Source organism: Tasmannia lanceolata, unplaced genomic scaffold (genome assembly GCF_043159265.1).
Source record: "Tasmannia lanceolata isolate RefF3 unplaced genomic scaffold, GAP_Taslan_0.1 ptg000006l, whole genome shotgun sequence".
NCBI lineage: Eukaryota > Viridiplantae > Streptophyta > Magnoliopsida > Canellales > Winteraceae > Tasmannia > Tasmannia lanceolata.
The window spans coordinates 33,343,100-33,366,475 of NW_027518683.1; the positions used below are offsets into that span (position 1 = coordinate 33,343,100).

At 41.7% G+C, this 23,376-nt stretch overlaps 1 protein-coding gene across 1 annotated transcript in view; it reads right to left on the reverse strand.

Moving 5' to 3' along the window:
- LOC143880240 (Haloacid dehalogenase-like hydrolase (HAD) superfamily protein) overlaps positions 1-22,072 on the reverse strand; it is a 28,871-nt gene extending 6,799 nt beyond the window's left edge. Inside the window, exons 1-4 of the mRNA XM_077383069.1 lie at positions 21,435-22,072; positions 16,487-16,615; positions 16,272-16,392; positions 16,081-16,162 (exon numbers count right to left, since the gene is read on the reverse strand). Of these exons, the coding sequence (XP_077239184.1) occupies positions 16,081-16,162; positions 16,272-16,392; positions 16,487-16,615; positions 21,435-21,728 (626 nt within the window). The 5' untranslated portion in view covers positions 21,729-22,072. The remainder of the gene's footprint in view (positions 1-16,080; positions 16,163-16,271; positions 16,393-16,486; positions 16,616-21,434) is intronic.
- Positions 22,073-23,376: the final 1,304 nt, after the last annotated feature.

The following is a 23,376-nucleotide window of genomic DNA, read 5'->3' on the forward strand; positions in this document are numbered from 1 at the left end:
GCTATCCGCCATCGTTGGTCGGTTATATCTTCAGGCGACGTGCTGTTCGCTAGGCGTGCAACTTGGGTCGGGTTCAACCCGATTTTGGGGCGGGTTGGGTTGATATTTTTCGGGTTGGGTCCGGGTCCGGGTTGGGAATTATCAACCCGACTGAAAATCGGGTTGGGTTGGGGTATGGGCAACCCGACCCAACCCGTAACCCGACGAATATGTATTGATTTTTTCACGTTTTTTCCGACTTTTCGGTTTTTACTTTCTGTCGATTACTCAAACCAAATAAACTACCGTATTAAATACGATTGCTTTACTTTCCAAGAAATCCTAAAGACAGCAACTCTAAAAAAAGTTCCCAAAACTAAAAACCCTAACCCTAAGTCACGAACTCACGAAGCAGTGAAGGCGTGAAGCACTAAAGCAAAGCCTCCATCTTCCGCACGGCGCTTTCTTTGCAAGTTGCAACCCAAAGTTTCTAAGATATGCTCTCTCTCTCTCTCTCTCTCTCTCTCTCTCTCTCTCTCTCTCTCTCTCTCTGTTCATAGTTTTATTCTTCTTCTTTTTTTGCACGAACATTGCAGAGGATTTTTGTTTGAGAATCCTCTACAATACTGTCAATACATGGTTCGTGCATAGTTTCGTGGATTTTCTTTTTCGTGCATAGTTTTACTCCCACTTCTATGCTTCCAGACATTAGGATTTTTTAGCCCTAGTTTCATTGGGCATTTGGCAAGTCCGGAAAATCGGGTTGGGTTGGGTCGGGTTCGGGTTGGGGAAAAACAAATAATCCAAATCAGTGGGACATCTTGTCCCTCCTTATGCAATTCTCTCTTTTTTGGAATAAAATTTTCACTACCTTTCAAAAAATAAATTAAAAAAATGATGGCCCTAAAGCCTACATATAAAGACATACAAAAGGATTCCTAAACTTCCTACAACTTATCTTAAGACGTGTTCGCCCTCAAGATCCAAAACCCTAAACTATTGACTATTCATTTCAAACCAATTAAAATACGAAAACCCAACACCACTCCTACGAAAATATGGCCCTCCCCACTTAACATGTCTTGAGAGTGATGGGCCCTCTTAAGTGATATGTCCTTTAGTGACTTGAAGTGACTTAACCCACACTCTATTTAACCTTTCAACCTCCAAATGGCTTGCATGCCTTCACTAAAACTCCAAACCTATGATCTGTGGACACGGACTCGCATGTCGAGTGTCGACACGGATACAAGGGGTCTGCAATTACAAAAATCCAAAAACGGAGACACACCCGTACACTTACAAATAAAATTACTGATTACTAAACAAAATTTGTAACAAGATAAATGTAATGTGATATCATATGACAAATTAACAAATCTTAGGATTAAGCAACTATAAGTTTAAACAAACGTGACATAATAAGGGGCTCCAGACTGCGCAGAGAATGAGAGATTATTAGACTATAATAAATATAATATCACAAGATGACATCCTCTTTATTTTAGATTCGGAGAAGGAGGCTGCTGAGGTCCTGACTAAAGGTTTCGAGGTTTGGGGTAGTCACCTGCACTCTTTATCCACTTGGAGCAGTGACTACATTCAAGGTATGGAAGTTCTCTGGGTTAACTTCTACGGTATTCCCAACTCGGGTCGGGTTGGCCTCAACCCGACCCGAGGAACCCATATTTCCAACCCAACCCGATTTCCATCCCGACGGGGTTCAACCCGACCCAACCCGATTTCTCCTCAACCCGACCCAATTTCCAAAATGCCCTTTGTCAGCACAAAAACTTCAAATCATTCAAAAAGAAAAAAATAATGAATCCAGCAAATAGCAACATTAATCAATAAAAACGAAGTAGAAATCATAAATCCCGTAGATCTTTAAAGAAACCCACATCTTAGAGAAAAATCAACAAAAATGCTTTTTTCAGCATAAAAACCTCAAATCTCACAAATAACGAACGAATCCAAACATATAATCAATAGAAACTAAGTAGAAATCATTTATTTTTATTTTTTTGAATAAGGCAGATTTATATAAAAACAGAACCAAGATGGACCTGAAGAGAAACAAAGAGAAGAGAAAAAATTACAATAAGTCAAGGAGGAAGATAATCAAACCACTCTAAAACTACCCTAAAAACACCTCTCCTAGCTAGAGAATCTGCTTCAGCATTTGCTGATCTCCTAACATGATCAAACACAATAGAAGAACCCTGAACCAGGTCCTCAATCTCTTCGAAAAAATGCAAAAATCTCCAAGGAGGGATCGCCTCACCCGAAAGCCAGCGAATTATATTTAAGGAATCCCCTTCCACTATGATTTTGTCAAAAGCCGATCTATCCAAATACTTGATCCCGCTATGAACAGCTCTGACCTCTGCTTCATTTGAGTCCACTACTCCGATAGGTCCCGAGTAAGCCCAAAGAACTTCTCCCTTATCATTTCTGCATAAACCCCAAATTCCTGCTTCTCCAGGGTTACCAAGAGACGAACCATTGAAGTTAAGCTTCATTAGCCCATCAGAAGGAGGATGCAAAGATTGGATGATTTTCACTTTGCTTACCCCTTCCTTACAGATGATTGCCCAACCTTCCCAAAGGTCAAAAGCTGAAACAAAACGAAACAAAGGGAGGCTCTGAGCCCAAGATATGACAGCAGCTATCAACTTTACATAAATCCAATAGGGAGACCTAGCCTCTCCTTCAAAGACTCGCGCATTCCTCTCTTTCCACAAGAACCACCACGAAGCCACAAGGCACATCTTCCAGAGAATCCTGCCTTTCTTTCTCCAAGGATTCCACTCCCAACTCCTAATGAAGTCAACCATAGTTTTGGATGGGACCCAACAGACCCCAAAGCGAGCGAAAATGAGACCCCAAATGTCTCTAGCTACCTTGCAATGGATGAAAAGGTGATCTATTGTTTCGCCATCAGATAAGCAGAGAGGACAGTGATCCACCAACCACATTCCACGCTTCCTCAAAAAATCCATTGTCTGAATACGACCATTGCAAACTGACCACCCAAAGAAAGCAACTCTCGGCGGACAAAAGAACTTCCATATTGAGGAAGACAAAGGCTCCGCTATACTAAAAATCAGGTGATGGTAAAAAGTTTTAACTGAAAATAAGCCAGAAGGACTCCAAATCCATACTCGACGAACTGCGCCCGATTTCTTGATGTAGCAAGCTTCTAATAGAGATAGGAATCCTTGAAGATAATTCAATTCTCTATCAAAAAAGGCTCTTCTAAACTTGGGAGTCCAAACCACTTTCGCATTCACTCTTTCGAAGCAGTCCTTGACCCAAGCCCCTTTCTGAGACGACACCAAAAATAACTCTGGAAAAAGCTCCTTGAGAGGCACAGCCGAGCACCAAGGATCCAGCCAAAAACAAATCCTATCCCCCACATAGACCTTGAAACGAATGCCTTTCGTAAAAAGAACCTCCACCTTCAAAATATCCCTCCACACCGAAACACCTTTGAATTTATAATTGTCAGCAGAGCACCAGTTTCCTTTCGTGAACCCATACTTACTGCCAATAACTCTAACCCACAAAGAAGACTGTTCTTCGCCAAACCTCCAAAGCCACTTTCCCAATAGAGCCTTGTTAAAACCTTGAACCCTCCTAAGTCCCAATCCTCCATTTTTTTATAGGGAGACAAACCGCACTCCATTTAACCAAGGGAATCCCTTTTGAAGAACTCGATCCTCCCCACAAAAATCTTCTCTGGATTTGCTCAATTCTCTGAGCTACACTCACAGGACTTTTAAAGAGAGAAAGAAAGTATATCGGAATATTTGATAAAACTGCCTTTATGAGAACCAGCCTACCACCTTTGGATACCAAGTTACGCTTCCAGGTGTCCAATCTCCGCTCAATTCTGTGAATAATGAGGATCCATAAATGTTTATTTGGTCTTCCCACTCCTAGCGGAAGGCCAAGATAAAAAGCTGGTAGAAAATCGAAGGCACAACCCAGGATACCTGCAAAGGAGGAAGCGTCACACTTGGGAACGTTGATCGCATACAGCCTGGATTTCGCAAAATTAGATCTTTGGCCCGAAACCATCTCATAACACCTTAAGATTGCTTTAAGATTTAGAATCTGGGAGAAATTATTTATTAGCAGGACAGATCCCAAATCCAAAGGAAAAACAAGAAGAAATCAACTCCAAACCTCACAAAACAAACCCAGAAAGACTAGAGAGATGGAGGCGAAGGTGAAGTCTTAAACTCTTACCGAAGCAAGGGAGACGGAGATATGGAGGAGGTGAAGGCGTGGGGTAGGAGCCGTGGGGAGAGACGGAGAACAGAAGAAGAAGAAAAGAGATTTATGGCTTCTAAACTTTCTATAGTTCATTTTTTAGGGCTTATGATTTTGGGGAAAGCCAAAGAAAAGAAAGGCTGAGTTGTATTTGCTATTTTGCTAGGAAAGAAAGTCTAAATCGTAAAAGACTTAATAAATAACTCTACATATATCGGAATACAGCAATAGTGGAATACTTGTCGGGTTTCGGGTCGGGTTTGGTTGCCCGACACCCCAACCTGACCCAACCCGATTTCCAATTCGGGTTGATTTTTCCCAACCCGAATTGCGAAAACCTTGACCCGACCCAACCCAACCCAAATTCGGGTTGACCCGTCGGGTCTGGGTTGAACCCGACCCGAGTTGCACCCCTACCTCAACGGTTGAAGCCCTAAGAAACCTGTTTAGCCGTGTTTTGGAGGTTAAAATGGAAGGAAACCATAATCAATGTATGAGCTTTGTATCCGCTAAAATCCTCACTCCATGGTGGAAACTACCCCCTTCCCTGGCTCCAATCCGGATTTTGGGCCAATACTTCACAATCAGAATCGAAATTCAGAAATCACAGCCGGGTTCTGACGCTGCTCTTTTGGAGCCAGACTCTTGTTCGGGGCCTTCACCTTTGCCAGGGAAGGATAATCTGATTTTAGATAGTCAACACTCGGCGACGGTGCCGGGGCGCCCCTTTCCGCTCTGGACATTCAGGGAAGGAGAGCCGTTCCCCTGGGGCCCGCTTCTCTGAATTCAAATTTCAAATTTCACTGCTCAACAGCAGTGTCTGACAATATTCAGGAAGATCTTCACCCCGGTTTGATCCCTCCTGTGACTGATGGAGGTGCCTCGGGATCATCAAACTTTCAACCTATTCAAGCCAGCCATATACCCACTGTTCTGGATCCCAGTGAGGAAGGTCTCCGAGAATAAAAAGAAAAATGCGGCTGTGACCCTTGTGAATCCTGAAAGGGTTTCTCAAATCTCAATGGTAAGTGTTGCGTGCAAAAAAAGTCTATTTGGGACCCCCCAAAATCTCGGTGGTTGGTTTTGGGAGGGATTCGGAGAAGGTATATATATGCTGGTTTTGTACTTATCCATTGGTAGTAGCTATAAGCTTTTAAGGCAGATGTTACTAAGGAATAATCACCTTTAATTTGAGGAAGGACAGGGGTATTCGTTTATTGGGAGAAGCATTTAAAGCTAACTATTACTTAAGTATTGATCTCTCGAAAGTATCCCTCATCATGGGAAGTCGAAAAGGTTTCCTGGGGTTGGGCCGGGCACCAATGAGTAATTCGGCGCCATTAATGGGCATTTATGCCAGGATGAGTTTCTTATACGCAAAGAGGAGTATGTATATGTACACATGTCCCTTGGTCAGAGGTCCCTTTGTGGCGGTGATCTACATATTAAGGAATTATCGTCCTTTCGATTGAAAACAAAGTGAAAGGAAAACATTTGAGATAATCAATGGAAAACATGAACGATACTTCACCCCAATCCTCTTCCATGGCGGGCCGGAAGAGGAAGCACCCCATGGAGTTACAGGAGAGAGAGGATACGTTAAAAAGGCTTCAAGCAATGGTTTACTCTGAAGAAGTGGCTTCTAAAGAAGTCCCCACACCGAGAGAAACCATCAAGAACTTCTTGAAAAGGCAATGGAAGCTTTTTAAAGAGGCCGCTAATAGGAGGCCCGATGTATTTTTTACTGTTTCTGGGTCACATAACGTTAAGGAAACCCACTCCCGATGCATAAGCATCCCTTCTTCATCAAGGCTTTGGAGGAGGAAAAATCGTCAAGGGGGTCAAGATGGGAAGAAGACAAGGAATCAGGAATCAAGAAACTGAAGGCGATGATAAGCAAGAAAAGAGCCCTTGAGGCACTGGACCCGAGTTCCAAAGAAGCACCAGCTTCTAACTTTGATGAGGAGGATTTTAGTGCTGAAATAGAAGGACTTTTGTCTGATCTAAAGAAATGCTCATCCTAGGAAGAGCATTAAGAAATTTGGTAGTATGTCCGGGCATATGAGAAGGGGGATCATCGCAATGGTTTTAGTAGTGTTGCAGTCAAAATTGGTGATATGCTTAGGTGGCTTGGGAAGAGATGAGGCAGGCATGTACCACGAACAGAGCTGAAGTGGTCCTAAGCAAGGTAGCAAACGGTCAGACGACCAACCCGGAGTGGTTACTCCGAGAAGGCCCTCCGATGCTTAAGTCAGTGGGTGCAACAGATAAGGAAAGTCTACTATGAATAGTAAATTTTGGGATTCGGACCCTTACCTTTGAGCCTTAGGAGGCCTTTTATAGTGGAGTCTTGGGTATTAGATTACCCTTTTACCCTTGGGGACAGGTGTGCACCTGTAGGTGAATCAAACTTTGCCCTTTTCCTTTATGCCCTTGGACAGGTGCTGGATTGTGATTTGGCAAGGTTTACACTTGACCTTTCCTTTTTCAGACTGTGATGACTTTATTGCCCCTTGTTGGGTAATGGGCCCGTGGCTTTGCTTTGATGCCACTTGTCGTTCTGTGAGTGGGGGATTTTTTTGCCCCCATCAGTTGGCTCCCGGTTCCTTAAGTCAACGTGTTCGACTTGGGGAAGCAGGTCGAGTAGCTTTCTTGGGCATCAGTTCATCCTGTAGTTGGATCGGGTTCCAGTTACGTGGCTCTCTGTAAAAGGCTCTTATCACCGGGTGCCGGAACCTTTCTAGGTACGAATTGCATTGTCCGAACTGAAGAGTGGCTATCCAAACTGGGGAAGTGTCTTCATCCCCGTCAATCCTTTTCTGGCCGAGGTCCTTCGGTATTATAGATTGGCCCCGGCCTCGGTTGCCCTGAACTCGTGGCGAATTCTGATCGGCTTTATGTACATAGTCAGAGTGAAGCTTCAGAAAGTGCCTTCATTGAGATTGTTCAGGAGTTGTGCTTCTTTGAAGAGACATCAAGGTGGTGGCTGGATCTAAATAAGTCAGCGCCGACGTGAAAATGGCTAAGGAGAAACCCATTTCCATTCATGGGTGGAAGAATAGGTTTTTGTGAAAATGGCTAAGGAGAAACCCATTTCCATTCATGGGTGGAAGAATAGGTTTTTCTTCATTTCTCAAAGAGAAGGCTGGTCAATACCTACGAATTGGTCGCGACCTAACACCAAGGCCCTTAGCCGACCTCCAACCTTAGAAGGGGAGGACTTGGAGGTGTTTAAGGCCATTTGCAGTCATGGTGCGGTCCATTGGAAAGAGTTCATCAACGAACAAACTTTAGCGGAGATCGAAGTCAGTTCTGCCACAAAAGCACGTAGGTGTCTTAGGGCGATTTGGCACTGATCTATCTGCTTTTATCCTTGTTCTTTTGAATAGCCGATTTCTCATACTTGTCTTTTATCATCGTTGGCAGAGATGGCAAGTTCGTCAGCAATGGACAAGGTGACGGCGCTCGCCCGAGGTGGAACCATTCCTCAGGGAGGGGCAGGACGAGGTAACCAAAAGAAGAGGCCGCCCGATGCGGTCATCACTGAGAAGCCGCGGCCAAGCAAGACAGGCAGTCATAGTTTGGGAAGCAAATCTCCTTCGCCTCTCCGAGTTTTGTATATGGGTCAGGAGCATTCCGCCAGTGAGCAAGTGGAGGTTGCGGGCAACATCTTCGGTGACAAGGACCCAGTTTTTCGTCTGAAATGGGCTGTATTGAAGAGGGACAAGGGCCTGGGCGAGCCACGCGTCGCAAAAGAGATCGTCCTCAAGAGTCACCTTCCCAAGGACAAGGCAGAAGCCTAAGACCGGCCCTTGGAGTTAAGTATTGAGGGTTTGTGCTCTTCTCTGTACGTTGTGCAGATCTGGGCGGGAGACATTGCTATGAAGTCTAGGAAGACTTCGGCGACGATCACCAGTCTTAACACTGAGATTGGCGACTTGAAGAAGGAAGGTCTTAAGATCGCGCAAGATGTCCGTGGTCAGGACATCGAGATTGAGCGGCTGAAAAAGGCTTTGGCTGATTCTGAAGTGAAGTATAACACTGATTTCGAGAGATACAGGGCGAGGTTGAAGGAGCTCGCGCACGAAAAGGCCGCCGCAATGAAGGCCAAGGAAGACGAGCTTTATCTTCTAGCGGCTGAGTCTTATACTAAGGCGTTTGACGATTGCAAGGCCCTCGTTGCTGAGCAGCATCCTGATGTTTCATTAGAGGAGGTCGACATTCATCCAATCAACTCCCGCGCCGCGGATGCCGAGTATGTTGCTCCTGCCTCTACTCCTCCCCCTGAGCAGGAGAAGAATGCCGAGACTTAGGACTTCGTGGCTTGTTGCTCTCTCCCCTTTTTTTTTATTTTTGTATCTGGCCCAGAAGCCCACTGAATGTACTCCTCTTTTTGTCGATGAATGGAAAGCTTATTCTTGCTTTTCGCTTATGATGGTAGCTCGCTCTTCGGTTCTTTCTGTATGTGAGATGTGATTGAATTCATGTTGAGCCCGTGATATCCGTGCCCAATACTTTGTCTTAAGTTCTCTTATTTTGCAAGCTCGGATTCTTCCCTACTTCGGGGTTGTTGTTCTTTGAAGTGTTGGGGATGGAACCGAACTCAAGACGCCCGGGCTCAATGCCTTGGGCTTTTTGAGTTTTCTTATTTTTTTTTGGATTAGGTTTTGTCCCCACTTCAAGGTCATGCTCGGAGTGTTGGGGATGTAACCGAACTCATGACGTCCGGGCTCAATGCCATGGACTTTGTGAGTTTTCCTCATATTTTAGATTTGGTTTTTCGTCTACCCTAGGGTTATACCCGGGGTGTGAGAGATTTTAACAGAACTCAAGATGTTCGGTGCCTTAGACTTTTCGAGTTTTCTTATTTTTTGGATTTGGTTTTACCTCTACCTAGGGTTATACCCGGGGTGTGAGAGATTTTAACCGAACTCAAGATGTCCGGGCTTAATGCCTTAGACTCTTTGAGTTTTCTTATTTTTTGGTTTTGGTTTTACCTCTACCCTGGGGTTGTACCCGGAGTGTGAGAGATTTTAACCGAACTCAAGATGCCTGGACTTAATGCCTTGGATTCTTTGAGTTTTCTTATTTTTTGGATTTGGTTTTACCTCTACCCTAGGGTTATACTCGGGTGAGAGAGATTTTAACCGAACTCAAGATGTTCGGGCTTAATGCCTTGACTCTTTGTGTTTTCTTATTTTTTGGATTTGGTTTTACCTCTACCCTAGGGTTGTACCCGGGGTGTGAGAGATTTTAACCAAACTCAAGATGTCCGGGCTTAATGCCTTGGATTCTTGTTCTTGCCCTTGAGTGTAGTTGTGCCCTCTGCACTCGAAGGTTGGATGTAGCTTTCTACATTGGTCTTTTCCTCAAGGGGAGGCGTCGGTAGAGTGCACTCTACGATGAAATCTGCTAGAACCAGGGCTTTTATCGTTGGTCGCGGTTGGTATTGAATATCGAACTCACTGAGTTCTACCAACAATCTCACCAGTCGCCCCGACGCATCCGATTTGTGCAGGATTTGTCTAAGAGGCTAGTCGGTCAAAACCTTGACTGTGTGAGCCTAGAAGTATGGCCTGAGCTTGCGGGCGGCCATGACGAATGAGTAGGCCAACTTTTCCACTCTAAGGTATCTTGTTTCTGGTTCGCCTGGATAACTATTTTGAGTGGCCCGAAAGGGACTTTGGGGAGGATGGTGATGAGCCGAAGATGTCGGTATTCCTTCAGGACAGGGTTCACGTCCTGATGATCGTGGACATTGTTCGTAGGCATTTGGTATATGTTGTAGCCCGGAGTTAGCCCTCCTTTGCTGAATGGGCGGGCTTTCCTGTCAAGCATGAGGTTGAGGTAGAGGATGCTGAACTAAATTCCTGTACTGCTTTGCTCAGGTAGCCATCTGTTGGACCAGCGCATGATATTGTTCAATAGTAGGTGATGTCGCTGGTGCGTGGGGTTCGAGAGGAACTGAGGGCTGCCTTTCCATTGGAGGAGGAGGGATCACTAATTGAGAGGCAAGGCGCGGGGCCTGAGGGATGTTCCTGGACGCCGGAGCGCAGCTAGGTTGGACCCTGCTCGGCCGCTCTTCCTAATATCCATGTTTTAGATCTGTGATGACTTCTTATCTAGGTCCCACAGATGACGCCAATCTGTTGCGGTCAAAATTGGTGATCTGCTTAGGTGGCTTGGGAAGAGCTGAGGCAAACCTGTACCACGAACAGAGCTGAAGTGGTCCTACGCAAGGTAGCAAACGGTCAGACGACCAACCTGGAGTAATTACTCCGGGAAGGCCCTTCGATGCTTAAGTCAGTGGGTGCAACAGATAAGGAAAGTCTACTATGAATAGTAAATTTTGGGATTCAGACCCTTACCTAGCCTTTTATAGTGGAGTCTTGGGTATTGGATTACCCTTTTACCCTGGGGGACAGGTGTCAGCCTGTAGGTGGATCAAACTTTGCCCTTTTCCTTTATGCCCTTGGACAGGTGCTGGATTGTGATTGGGCAAGGTTTACACTTGATCTTTCCTTTTTCAGACTGTAATGACTTTATTGCCCCTTGTTGGGTAATGGGCCTGTGGCTTTTGCTTTGATGCCACTTGTCGTTCTGTGAGTGGGGGAGTTTTTGGCCCCCATCAAGTAGTATTCTTGAAACTGCTTGGATATGGGAAGTTTTCTTTTTGGAAGTTAGTTGGCGAGTGATGAATTCAAATCTACTTTTGGTGGACATGGGAGACGGTTGCGAGGGCCAATCGTTGGTTTTATAATTATCTTTTTTGGTTTTTTCGATCTGGATTAATCCAGGTCTTCATACAGTGTAATACTTACGGGACTACTGGTCCATGTATGTATTCTTCGTATGATCTTAATATACTTCTATCGTATTTCAAAAAAAAATATTGGAAGAAGAGTTTGTTTAGGGGAGAAGTTATATGAAGTGGCATACAAACACATAAAGGTGTTATGATGGAAGTACCACCATTGATATTTGATCCAACAGCAACTTCTCAAAAAGTGAGCTTCTATTAGATCAAATATCAAGCGTGGTACCGCCATTTCGTGTTTGTATGCCCACTCATCATATAAAATCTCTGTTTAGGGTTTTAGATTTTGTGGAGAGAGGGGAGTATAACAAAGAGCTAAAGAAGAGTTCATAATAAAAGAGGAGGTAGACACAATATTCGATAGTAAAACATTAAACATTATTTTACGCTTGACATTTTATAAAAACATATCGACATGCACACATTAAGTCTGACACTGCTAGTAGTACGCTTGCAAGTATCAAATGGAGTGTTGATGTCTTGGTACGTGTGTCAGCAGCAAATTCAAAGTGTCGGTTAAATCTGAGCTCCAAACCAAAGCTTGGGGCTGACTTCTTTGACCTGGATATCTTAGAAATAATGGTTTTGTCCCTTCTTGCTCCTACGGTTGCAGACATTAAGTTCATCATTGTCGTCTCTCCCCGGCTTAAAAGAATTCAACCCAATCAAACAAATTGAGTGACAGTAGTCATAGAGATCGTAATTAATTCATTGGAACTCTTCAGTAGTGATCCATGCAGTCACATAAAGGTCTTCCTTTCCAATGAAAAAGGTATTGTGGTGCAAGCCTGGAGGTTTGCGGGTGATTCATGGGAACCTTAGGAGCTTGATGGGTGAAACTTTGAAATTAAAGTAGTTCAAAGTTCAAACCATACTAAGAAAAAATCAGATTAAAACATTCGAAAACAATCAACCCGCAAAGTATGCCTACTTTATATTGGTAACTAAGATAACCCAACAAAGGAACTTGTAGTCTAGTCTCAAACAAACTCTGATAATAACAATTCTCATCAAAGGGAATAAGATGTGTATTTTTTTTTAAAGCGACAATTAATTATATTATATTCAAAAAAGGAGATTACATAGACCAGGGACCAGTAGTCCCTATCATATCTACAATCTTTTGGGCCACTAGAAATTTCTGAACATGGGAGGCGCCCACAACAACTCCATCCCACCTACTAACCAATACCCTCTTCTTCTTTTACAAAAACTTTTACCCTATTCCTTAAGTCCTGTAGACATCAATAGATTTCAGAACATTTCTGTAAATCCGAAAGGAGCGTTTCAATTTCAGTAAGAAATACCTCGTCGTCAAGACTATTAGCCCGAAGCTCCTCCGCCGATGGATTCTAACTATCAAATGCCCACTTCCTCTTAATCATAGCCTCCAGTTTTTTAATCCCCGTCTCCTTATCATCCACCCAACGAGAACACCTTGCCTCCCTTTCATCCACCATCATCTTGATAAAGAAGGGATGCTTGTGCATGGGGGAGTGAGTATCTTTAACATTTCGCAAACCTGTCATACTATAGAAAACCTCCGGTCTTCTTTTAGCTGACTCTTTAAAGAGTCTCCACTGTTGCTTCAAGAAGTCCCTAATGATTTCCCTAGGGGTTGGCAAAGACTTAGAGGCTAGCCCCTCGTTATAATTTCAAAACTTTGATCCTCTCTAAAGCAATTTCCATCTCGATAAAATCCACTGACCTCTTCCTTTTCCGACTCAACTCTAAGGAAGTCGAGGAAGAGGGACGTGAAGAAGGTAATTCATTTGAGAACTCCATTTGGAATACAAATGTATTTCCAGAACTTTTTATAATTTGGAGGGAGATGAACCGCCTCAAGCAGGCCACTGGCCATAGGCCAAGCGTTCCGACTATCATTTAATGAGGCGTGAAAGAGCCTCCTTCCGTCACGTATGAATAGTGATGGCACCATAAGAGTCATTGCTCATGTATGAGCAAACCTTTCTTTTCCTCTTCCCAAAGTATATTAAGACCCAAGACTGAATATTTTAATCAATATTCTTAGTACCTTGAACGATTATTCCAAGAAATGATCACACAGGTACTCCTTTCATTAATAAGGATAATCACTCCTCTACCGGTCAACGTCACCACAGTTTCAATCCCCAGGTAAAGGAAATAGAATATTGCAAAAACCTTTTCCCCAACCAGTTCCAATCTAAACCCAGCCTAAATCATGAGGGACACCTCATCCACAGGAGACGCAGGCTTTACGAAGCAAGATGGCCCCACCAAAACTATCACCTTTTATCATGGGTACTTCTACTCTTTCTGGAATAGGCTCCAAGGAAGGACCTACCTTTTCCTTTGATGGATTCCTAAAAGGGCCCCCCCCCCTGAAAATCCGCGACTGCCACTCTAGGCTTGTATTTCCCTGCGCAACCAGCTTTAGAATTACAACTTTCCGGAAAAGATTTGGGAATCCCAGATCTGGCGGCTCCCAAGTTTTTCCTTACCTCCACAAATCTTCCCTTCCTCGACCAGGAGCGAAAAAAGCTGACACGCCCAGAGTGGCGCTTATGATGGGTCCCCTTCAATTTTAACACTTTCCCATCGATAGATAAAAAGGAGGGGGAATCCGTACCCCGAGCGAGATTTGACGTTTCAGACAGGTAGTGATATTTGAAATTTGAAGTTTGAAATCAATGGGGTAGGTCCCATAGGTTCAACGGATCCCCAGCCTAAATTTTCCGGTGGGTGGGGAGGCTGTATTTCCGACGCCGTCGCGAGCGTCGGAATGCAATATGATGTGTATAAATAACTACAATATAAACAAGGGTCTGAATGCAATATGATAAATGCGAAAGAAAAGAAATCTAGGGCCCAAAAGTCACCACTTATGGGTCACAAGGAGTAGAGTAATGTAGGGGTGGCAATCCTGAGGGTGAAAGTGTATCAAGAGCATAAAACAGATTCAATGCGATAAAGAAAAGGTCTCACCCAAGTAGAGAAGCCCATCAACCTAAGAACTCATGCAATGGAGATCCAAGAGAGCGGTTGAGAAGGTCTAGAAACCCTGATCCATTCACAAATTGTACCAGCCACCAATATTGTGTAAAAGTGATGGGAGAGGTGATAAAAATGGCGAAGGAATAGCCGGATCAGCAACTTAGCAGTGTGAAGGGAATGATGTTGGATTACCACTGCTAGGACAGCAGTTCCAGCAAGGTAGAAAAAGGAAAACAGAAAGGGAAGGGTAGGAAGGGAAATAGTGAAAGTTAAATGTTAAAGCAGGTTTGAAGAGGAAGCAACAGACACAGTGCCTTGGTATTATGCAAGGGAAAGGGGTAAAAGGGTAAAGGGGGGGGAGTCACTGCCGGCCGCACAATGTGCAGAAAAGGTGGCTGGCAGACAAGAGGAAGTGAGAAAAGGGGGAAGAGTGAACGAGGGCAGGGAGAGGAAGGGAAGAGAAGTGGGAAGAGAAAGAGGGGAAAGTAGATGAGGAGAGAGAAGTAGTGGGAGGAAGAAGAGAGGAGGGGAAGAGTCGTACCTCCTTGCGGCTCCTCCTTTGGAGAGCTGCACGAAAATCTCAACTTGAAAATTAGGGCTTCAATTTCGGCTTCATCAAAACCAACAATCTCAATCAGTACTAAGACAACTCCCATACATTGCCCAAAAAAAAACAAGCCTATGATCCCCACAGACCTCGGGTTCCCCACAGCATTCACATCAAAATTAATCTTGATTACGTATCGCAGTGGAGGATTCCAGCACATCATCCTCTTACCAGATGTCCCACTTCTTAACAATATTCTTGGAACGAGTGCAATCAACTGCACGTTTCCCGCAGCTCAATTCAGGATTGAGCACTTACTACCATATGATTCTAGCCCCTGAAGTGTCCTTAGAAAGTTCTTCTATTTCTTTCTTTCCAAACAGAAAATCCCACTGCAAAAGGAGCCATGCTTCACAAAAAATGTCCTTTTCACCACGTGGCTACAGTACCACTACTCTAGAAGATAGAAGAAGGGATCCAAAAAAAAACCCAGGTCGTACCAAAGAAAGAAAGAATTGCAGTCCAAAATCCAAACTTTCCTATCGAAAAAGCAATTGACGAAGAGATTACAGCAAGATTCCTCTTCCATCATACACCACACAAATTTTGACCAAACGACATCTCGTTCTCACGATATCAATAGAGTTGATTTTCTCAAGGACAACCGTGCACCCAGAAGCTTGAACTCCAGGTGCACCCGAATTTTCCAAATACAATACCAAGGGGAAGCTTGCCTTTTCAACCCAAAAAGCTTGCAAAAGGAAGACCGCATAGAGAGACCTCCATTTGCTTCCAAGTCCTACAATCCACAATGTTAGGTGAAATACACACCTCCTCCAAACAACCCAATAACCCTAAAAGAGACTTGGTTCAACATGATGAGATGCGTGAAAATTCATGACTGAACTGACTCAAGGAGTTGACGTAGTGATTTGGTCAACATAGCTCAAATAAATTATAAGCTGATGATTTCAAATGGAGAGAGCTAAAAAAGAAAGAAAAATAAATAGAGACAAAAGTGAAATTAACTTCAATGAGTTTTAGTGAATGAGTACGGAAAAAGATGCTTTTTGTAGCATTTAAATAGAAGTGAGTGTACTTAAACACATTTATGCAACAGAAGATACCCTTGACTTTGTAGACCAGAAGAGATGATAAATCGATTTTCCCCATTTCTTGCAGGTTAGAGAATCCATAATCACCACATCAGTATTCCATATACAGATAACAGATGGATTACAGTTAACTAAATCACCAATTTCATCAGCATTTCAAAGATAGATTTCAGGATGGAGAAGAGTTAATCAGCATAGGCAAAATTAAACATAAAGCACTTATCATACTGGATATAGCCATAGAAATGCAAGCATCTTATCAATTTGAATACCCATAGAAATAAATATAGTATAATGAGCATTGCTTCAAAGTGAGAGACCAGTACAGTGAATTTTTGCAAAATCTGTTGGGTGGAAGGAAATCTTACGTGCTAACTGTCGAAGGCCTATAAAGTCGCAGACAAAATCTATTTCCCAGGTCTATTCTGTCAACAAGTGGTCTAGCATAACCTGTTAAGGCAATCCAAATATGACAAATCTAATAAAATGAAAAAATAATAATAATAAACCAACCAAAGTAAAGACATAGGGAGTGGTAACAGATTGGAAAAATTTAAACCTTCGAGGCCAGCAGTGAAGAGAACAAGATCTGCAAATTCGCTAATCTGTTGCAAAAACTCATGCAAACCAGGACGTTCGAACACTGTGACATGATTCACCTTTTGTTTTACTTCACCTTCCTTCAATCCAGAAAATTTCTGATCAAGTAAGTTTCTTTCATTGGATGAGACAAGTTAACCAAACAATGAGAATAACAATTATTAATAGACAAACCCTCTCCACAGATACACATTCCAGCTCAAACCACTTTAATCCAGCCTCTGTAGCCTGATTACGAACAATGGCAGGCAAGTTAGACGTCTCATATGCACATACCAGGGTCTCATCCAAATCAAGCACTACCTGCATGTTTTTCCAATGTCACATTCATAAGAGTTGAATTTAGGAGGATTTTATAACCAACGTGATCAACAACAGGAAAAGAAAATAAAATATTAAAAATTAAACTGTGTTTGGTACTGAAATATAGTTTCAGGTTTGAAATCGTAAACAAATATTCCTCAATAATGAATTAAAACATTTTAGATGCTCAACATAAAAGTAAATGGAGGAATTAGCCTGGCAAAATCAGTCCAACAACATTGCAGTAAAATAAACACCCGAAGTTTGAAAAGGCACAACATGATCTTTATGAAATAATGCCAAAAGTCTACTATTACAAAGCTAATAATATCACACACATTTTACATTAGCTCGGCACAATCAGTCCAACAACACTGCAGTAAAATAAACGCCCGAAATTTGAAAAAGCACAAAATGATCATTATGAAATAATGCCAAACAAGTCTACTATTACAGTACTAATTGTAACAAATATTTTACTTGCAACAAGTCCATTTACTCGTGGTGGTGGTCAAACTCAATGTTTGGCCTTCTCAACTAGAGAGTATCTACCAAAGAAAATGTTGTAACATGTTAGTTCAATTAACATTTTTAGACGAATAGATGAAAATCTGAAGACAAAATTAAGTAAATATCCTGAAAGGAAATTAGGAGGGCACATCTATAAGACATCCCAAGAATTTAGAGACATCTACAATTACACACTACTTCCCCAGTTTGATCAGGAAACCAATTCAAATTTTATTGTGAGTGTTGGAGAAAATGGAAGCAAAGGGAATTTGAAGTTCCGCAATGAAGATTACATTGCCTCCATCTTCTTTCTTGCATTCCTTTCGAAGAAAAACTTTACCAAGGCAAGAAAAAAACATGATAATGAAGCAAGAACAAGTAAAGCACAAAGTAGATATCAGAAAGTGGTGAACCAAAATTAAAGCCGATTCCCTCCATTAATCTCAACTAAAGCACTATAACTAATCTCTTCAAAATATTCAAGCACCATAGAAACTGCCTTCCATTACTAATCCCCTTAATCATTTTAGAAGAGGCTCCCGCAATTAAAGTGATGGGGACATCAACAATGGGCGTGGATTCAAGGTTTACAAGCGCAGACGAGGACAAGACTGATGGTGGAGACTCTAGCATGGGCCACAGACATGCGTGTCTTTTTTTATTATTTATTTCCTATTTTCGTCATTTTATTTGTAACCTACTTTTTAGGCATCAAATCTCATCTGTTTGGCGTGTTTTTGGTATTATTAGAAAGGCTTTTCAATTATCTATCTAATGAGCCCAAGATCACATGATTTGGATGTGATTTGAGCAAGTTATGAGTGTTTTTAGGAAGTGATATAGGTCTATTATGGAATTACTATTTTAGGTAAGTTTTTACTTTTTAACTTTATTTAGTATACTTTGGATTAGATGAATGGTTAAGATTAGTTGCTTAGGTCTTAAGTTATCTTCTAGAGTTTCTTTTCTTATAAATACATCTTATGAAAGTAACGTAAGGGACTTTTTGAATATTGAATAGAATTGACGTTTTGCGTGAAGCCAGAAATTTGGGCTTTCTTCTTCTCTCTTCTTCTTGTGGTTTGGACTTTGGAACCATCTTCTCTCATCTCCTCTCATCTATTCTCTTCTATTTTTTCAATCAAATCAACACAAACAAAGTTAGTAAATCAGATTTTCTATTTTCCTTGTTCTTGAACCCTAAAACTAGAAAAACCCAAAATCCATAGATCTCCCTTGTTCTTCAAGATCTTGTTTTGAGATTTTGAGGGATTGTTTTGGTGATTAAACCTCACCTAAAACTCACAAAAATCGCAACTTTTAAACCTTTTTGAACCCTATTCAAGTTCTTACCCTTTTCGAGCCCGGAAACCTAGATCCATAGCCTAAAGCTACCATCAAATCAGAACCTAAACCCTAGAATTACGTTTATTTTACCTACATAAACCTTTACCTAAGATCTAGACAGCAGTTTTCTTCAATTTTCAGATTTGCAGAAATTACCAAAATACCCCTACGACCTAAATCTGGACTATTTTGACCAAATTCCTGCAGCTGGACATTTTTTTTGTTTTTCTTCATTGATTATTATTAATTTCTCATGCTTTTGTTACATCTAATTGATAGGTCTTACATTATCTTTTAGTTCTTTTAATTGGTTGCATTCGTAGGCCTAGTTTCGAACTAATCCTTCTATTATCAATTCATCTTACGAATATTTATCCTTTGATTGATTTGTATAAGGTTTAGTTCATGCTTAGTTATGATCTTTATAATTATTTATGCTATGTAGGTCTCATTATTGTTGTTGTCCATAGATTAATTAGGTGTTAATCCAGCCCTAGGTTAGTTGTTAAGTGTTCTTTTAGTTTTTCGCGTAAGCCCTAAACTGTCTTAAAGTCTTAATCCCATTAGCTGTGTAAGATTTTCCCTAAATTAGGTATTTTTCCTGTATCATAAAGGAGGCCTCAAAAATGATTCAAAAGTATTACCAGTACTAGCCTTAGTAAAAAAAACCTATCCTCATTAGAAACCTCCACTCCCGCAGCCCCAGAAAAAGCTAATCTCCCACACCTCCATAACTAGCAATAACAACAATACTTGTTGAATGAAGGTCACCAAGACTAGAGCCACCAAAATCTAAACTTAAGAAATTTCGAGGAGGCTTCCATCTCCCTTATCATTTTTCTTGTTGTGGGGAACTATTCATGTAGGCTTTTTGGCTGCTCCTCAATTCTACACAACTAACAACTTGATAAGCATTGTCAATGCTTGCCAAAAATATAATGACCATAAGAACTGCGATAGAGCAATGCCTCTTGCCTCTGAAAAATCACAATTTCTAAATAGAACATGATGAAGCAACCAAACACAAATTCTAAAGAACTTTCCCTAAGCTGAAAGAAGGGGCAAAGAGCAACCCTACAATAATGAAGAAATCAAATGTGGCATTAACCTCTAGATCCCAAAGAGTGAGCATATGAATGACCAAAGCCTTAGAAGTAAACGAGAAGAAAATCACCATATGGGCCATTGACTCTACCAAAGAGCGACACATCAATGCACAAGAAGCGCCGCGAATAAGATGGTTTTCTCTTTGCGTCGAATTAAACCACATGCTCCACCGATTGTGCAGGCCCATGTCAATTCCTGGTAAGGTTGTTCTCTTTGCATCGAATTAAACCATATGCTCCACCACTTGTGTGGGGCCACGTCAATTCCTTTGAGTTCCATTATTACGAACGTACTCCCTAGGCAGGATACTTAACATGTTAGCTACAAGATTGCACGAGAGCACAAAGAATAAAGTGGGCTCACAGATAAGAGATTATCTGAGGTCCTTTGCAATGCAGTGAGTAAATCCACAGCCAAATGGATTTCAATTTTGATCAAGGAAAAAGAAAAAACTCAGTTGCTCCCACGCCTTAGTGATCATTATGAAAGAAATTATTGATGACTAATAACAAACATCCAAATGTATCTCCATGTTAATCTTGACGAGAAGATCCTTAGCTGCTCCGATGCTTTCACAATTTCATAACAAATTACTCAATGTTGATGAGGCAAGAGAAAGTCCTCAGCTGCTCTGGCGCATTATAATCTTTATGAGATGAATAAAATAATAATTAGTAATTATCTACAATCAAATACCTATTCACAATCAAATGGTCTCCTTGTTGATCAAGGCAAGAGAAAATCCTCAATTGCTAACATGTGTCCATGTTTTTTTTTTTAATGGTAGCATGTGTCCATGTTGATCGTGGCAAGAGGAAAAAACCCCTTAGTTTTTTCCAGTGGCTTCATGATCTTCATGAGATAATCAAGAACTCTCTTGCTTTGGCACCAAATTAGATTTGAAGTGTGTTACAACAAAGCAAAGATACAAATAGGTCATTATAGTTAATGCAATTATGCAACGGCTTGGTCATAGTCTACAATAAACAATGAGCGAAACACATAAATGACAATATACCCAAAGTATATTGAACACAGAAAATTTGGGGAAACGCAGCTGTAGAAGAGTTCTAGAGATATGGGGGCAGCCAGTATCATAACATCTAGAACTTGGTTATACTTTCAAAATAGGAAGTTTGGACTAACAGGGAAGTAAAACACATGTTGGGAATGGGATAATAGTCGAGAATCGGTTATTTAACACTTAAAATCCAACCTCTTCAATTTCAAATATAGCATGTCAAGGGCACATTTTTAATGTTCCACCAAATTGCTAACTTGGAGTAATTTCAACAAAAAACCTCAACCAGAACAGATGTGAAATTCCAAGCATTGAAAACATGCTTCGACACCATATGCGTCCATGAACTCTTTCTTTATCAGCCATAAATCCTACTCATTGAGTCTCGAAACCGGTGGCATGGACAACTAGCTAAGTAGCTAGAAGTCCTGACCATTTTCGCAATTGAGGCAACCAAGCAATTGATATGGCACCATATACCCACTACAATACAGAATTACAATATCCTTTCAGCACCCTAAACATGCCACGATGTTCGTATCAAAGTAACAATCAGAAGGATCAAATTTTAAAAAAAAAAAACGCTAAAGCCAGACTGCTCTTCCTAATGAGGGAATAAAGACCAATAAAAAAATGAGAAAACCCGATAGCAACGACCAAATTAAAAAGAACAAAAAAAATAAAATAAAAGTAGAAGCACCACCAAAAGAGAATAACATCAGATCATAGCAAAAATTAAAGGAAGATCTCTAATAGATTGATTATACAAAATACTCAGAATTCCCCTCTTCCAAAAAATTAAAAATAAAACAGTATAAACACAACACTGCATACCGTGAGCTTATCGATGGCGCGATCATGATTCTGATCATCAAAATCCCCCTCATCCTCGTGGTGGGCTGGAACTAGGGTTTCGTCTGAGAGTGGTAATTGAACGAGAGGCAAGGGCTTGAAAGAAGGGGAAGAAGAGAGGAAAGGATAACGGAGACCGATAAAGGAGAGAAGCTGAGGGGTACCCCTAAGGATCTGAAGGAGTATTTGGAACAAAAAAGTAATCCATTTTAGGACAGTCCTCCAAACATGAAGACTCTTCGGTACGTACACTTGGGCAGGTGCCAGCTCCGCCATCACAACCCTGATCGATCTATTGATTGATTTCGAGATCGAATCTCCTTTTTCACGCACAATCAAATCAGTATCGTTGTCAAAATCACAGTCATCATATCAATCAGAAACAAGGAAGAGAGGAATCTCTATCTCTCTGGTTTTTATTCTGATGAGGGAATGGAAATGAAAGATGAGGAGAGTCTAGATGGCCGAAGCAGGGACGGCAAAATGGTGAGGTGGGACCAAAGGAACCATTGTTGAATGGATTATAGATGCATGGTTGAATAGTTTAGTACAAGGAACCGGACCTTTTGTTGCCCAATCATGACGGCACGACCAATCACCACAGCTTTCCCTTAGCTTTCTCTACTTGTGAATGGAAAATCTTATTTGTACAAAGGGATTTGCTAGCGTCATCGTAGAAGGGATTTAGTTAGCCGATGGGCTGTTGCATGTGAGAGCAGCCACCTCGTGAATGAAGACAAAATCTGCTGAAATGTGAGCTTCTCACATGCAACAGCCCGTCCACGAAATGTCTTCTGCGATTGACGCTAGCAAAGCTGATTTGTTTTTAAAATTAGAGATTTGCTGGCTTCCATCGCAGAAGGCTGTCTTCTGCTGAAATGTGAGCCTCTCACATGCAACAGCCCATCCACGAAATGTCTTCTGCGATTGACGCTAGCAAACCTGATTTGTTTTTAAAATTAGAGATTTGCTGGCTTCCATAGCAGAAGGCATTTCGCAGCAACCTCATCAATGATGACAAAATCTGCTGAAAAGTGATCTTTGGGCTGGTCTGATGTGCGACAGACTATCTGTGAAATTCCTTCTGCAATGGGCGCTAGCAAATCCCTTAAAATTATTGACTCTGAATTTGGGTAGTATAAAGAAAAAGACACTTATACCCCTTTGCTTCACTTTGGGGACACTTTTCTCAAGTTTTTCTTTTCCTTTTTCCAATATAAGGACAAGGAAAACACTTTGAAAATAGGATTCCGTGTGGAAAATAAAAACTGGAGTAATGTGCCCCGTTGATTTGACCTTTTTAAGACGTATTTATTGCTTTTACGGGGATTTGAGTTCTCTTCCTTCGTCTTTTAGTACACATGGCTCCAATGAATGAGGATTTCTACTTTCTTCCAATGACAAAGGCCTCTCTCTCTCTCTCTCTCTCTCTCTCTCTCTCTCTCTCACACACATTTCAGTCTTCATTTGCTTTTGTAGACAGAGTAGCTTATCAAAGAAGTTACAGGTAGTTATTTTTCAAAGTGAGTTACAAGTGGTGGTAGTGGCTAAGGGTGCAACTCAAGTCAGGTTGGTTTAGGTTGAGCCCAACCCGAACCCGAACCCAATCCAGCCCGAGTTCCAACCTGATGAGGTTCAACCCGACCCGACCCAACCTGAGGAACCCTCTTTCCAACCGAACCCAACCCGAGTTTTTAAGCTTTAAATGTACAACTAAAAACTAAAAAAGAAAATGATAAAAAATGCCAGGTTTCACTCAGGTTGGGTTGCCTAAGCCCTCAATCCAAACCCAACCTGAAAGATACCCAACCCAACCTGACTTTTTCTCGAGTTGAACCCGGCAGGTTCGCGGTGAACCTGATCTGAGTTGCACCGTTAGTAGTGGCCTTTGCAAGTTACAAGTAATTGTGTGAAGGTTACAAGT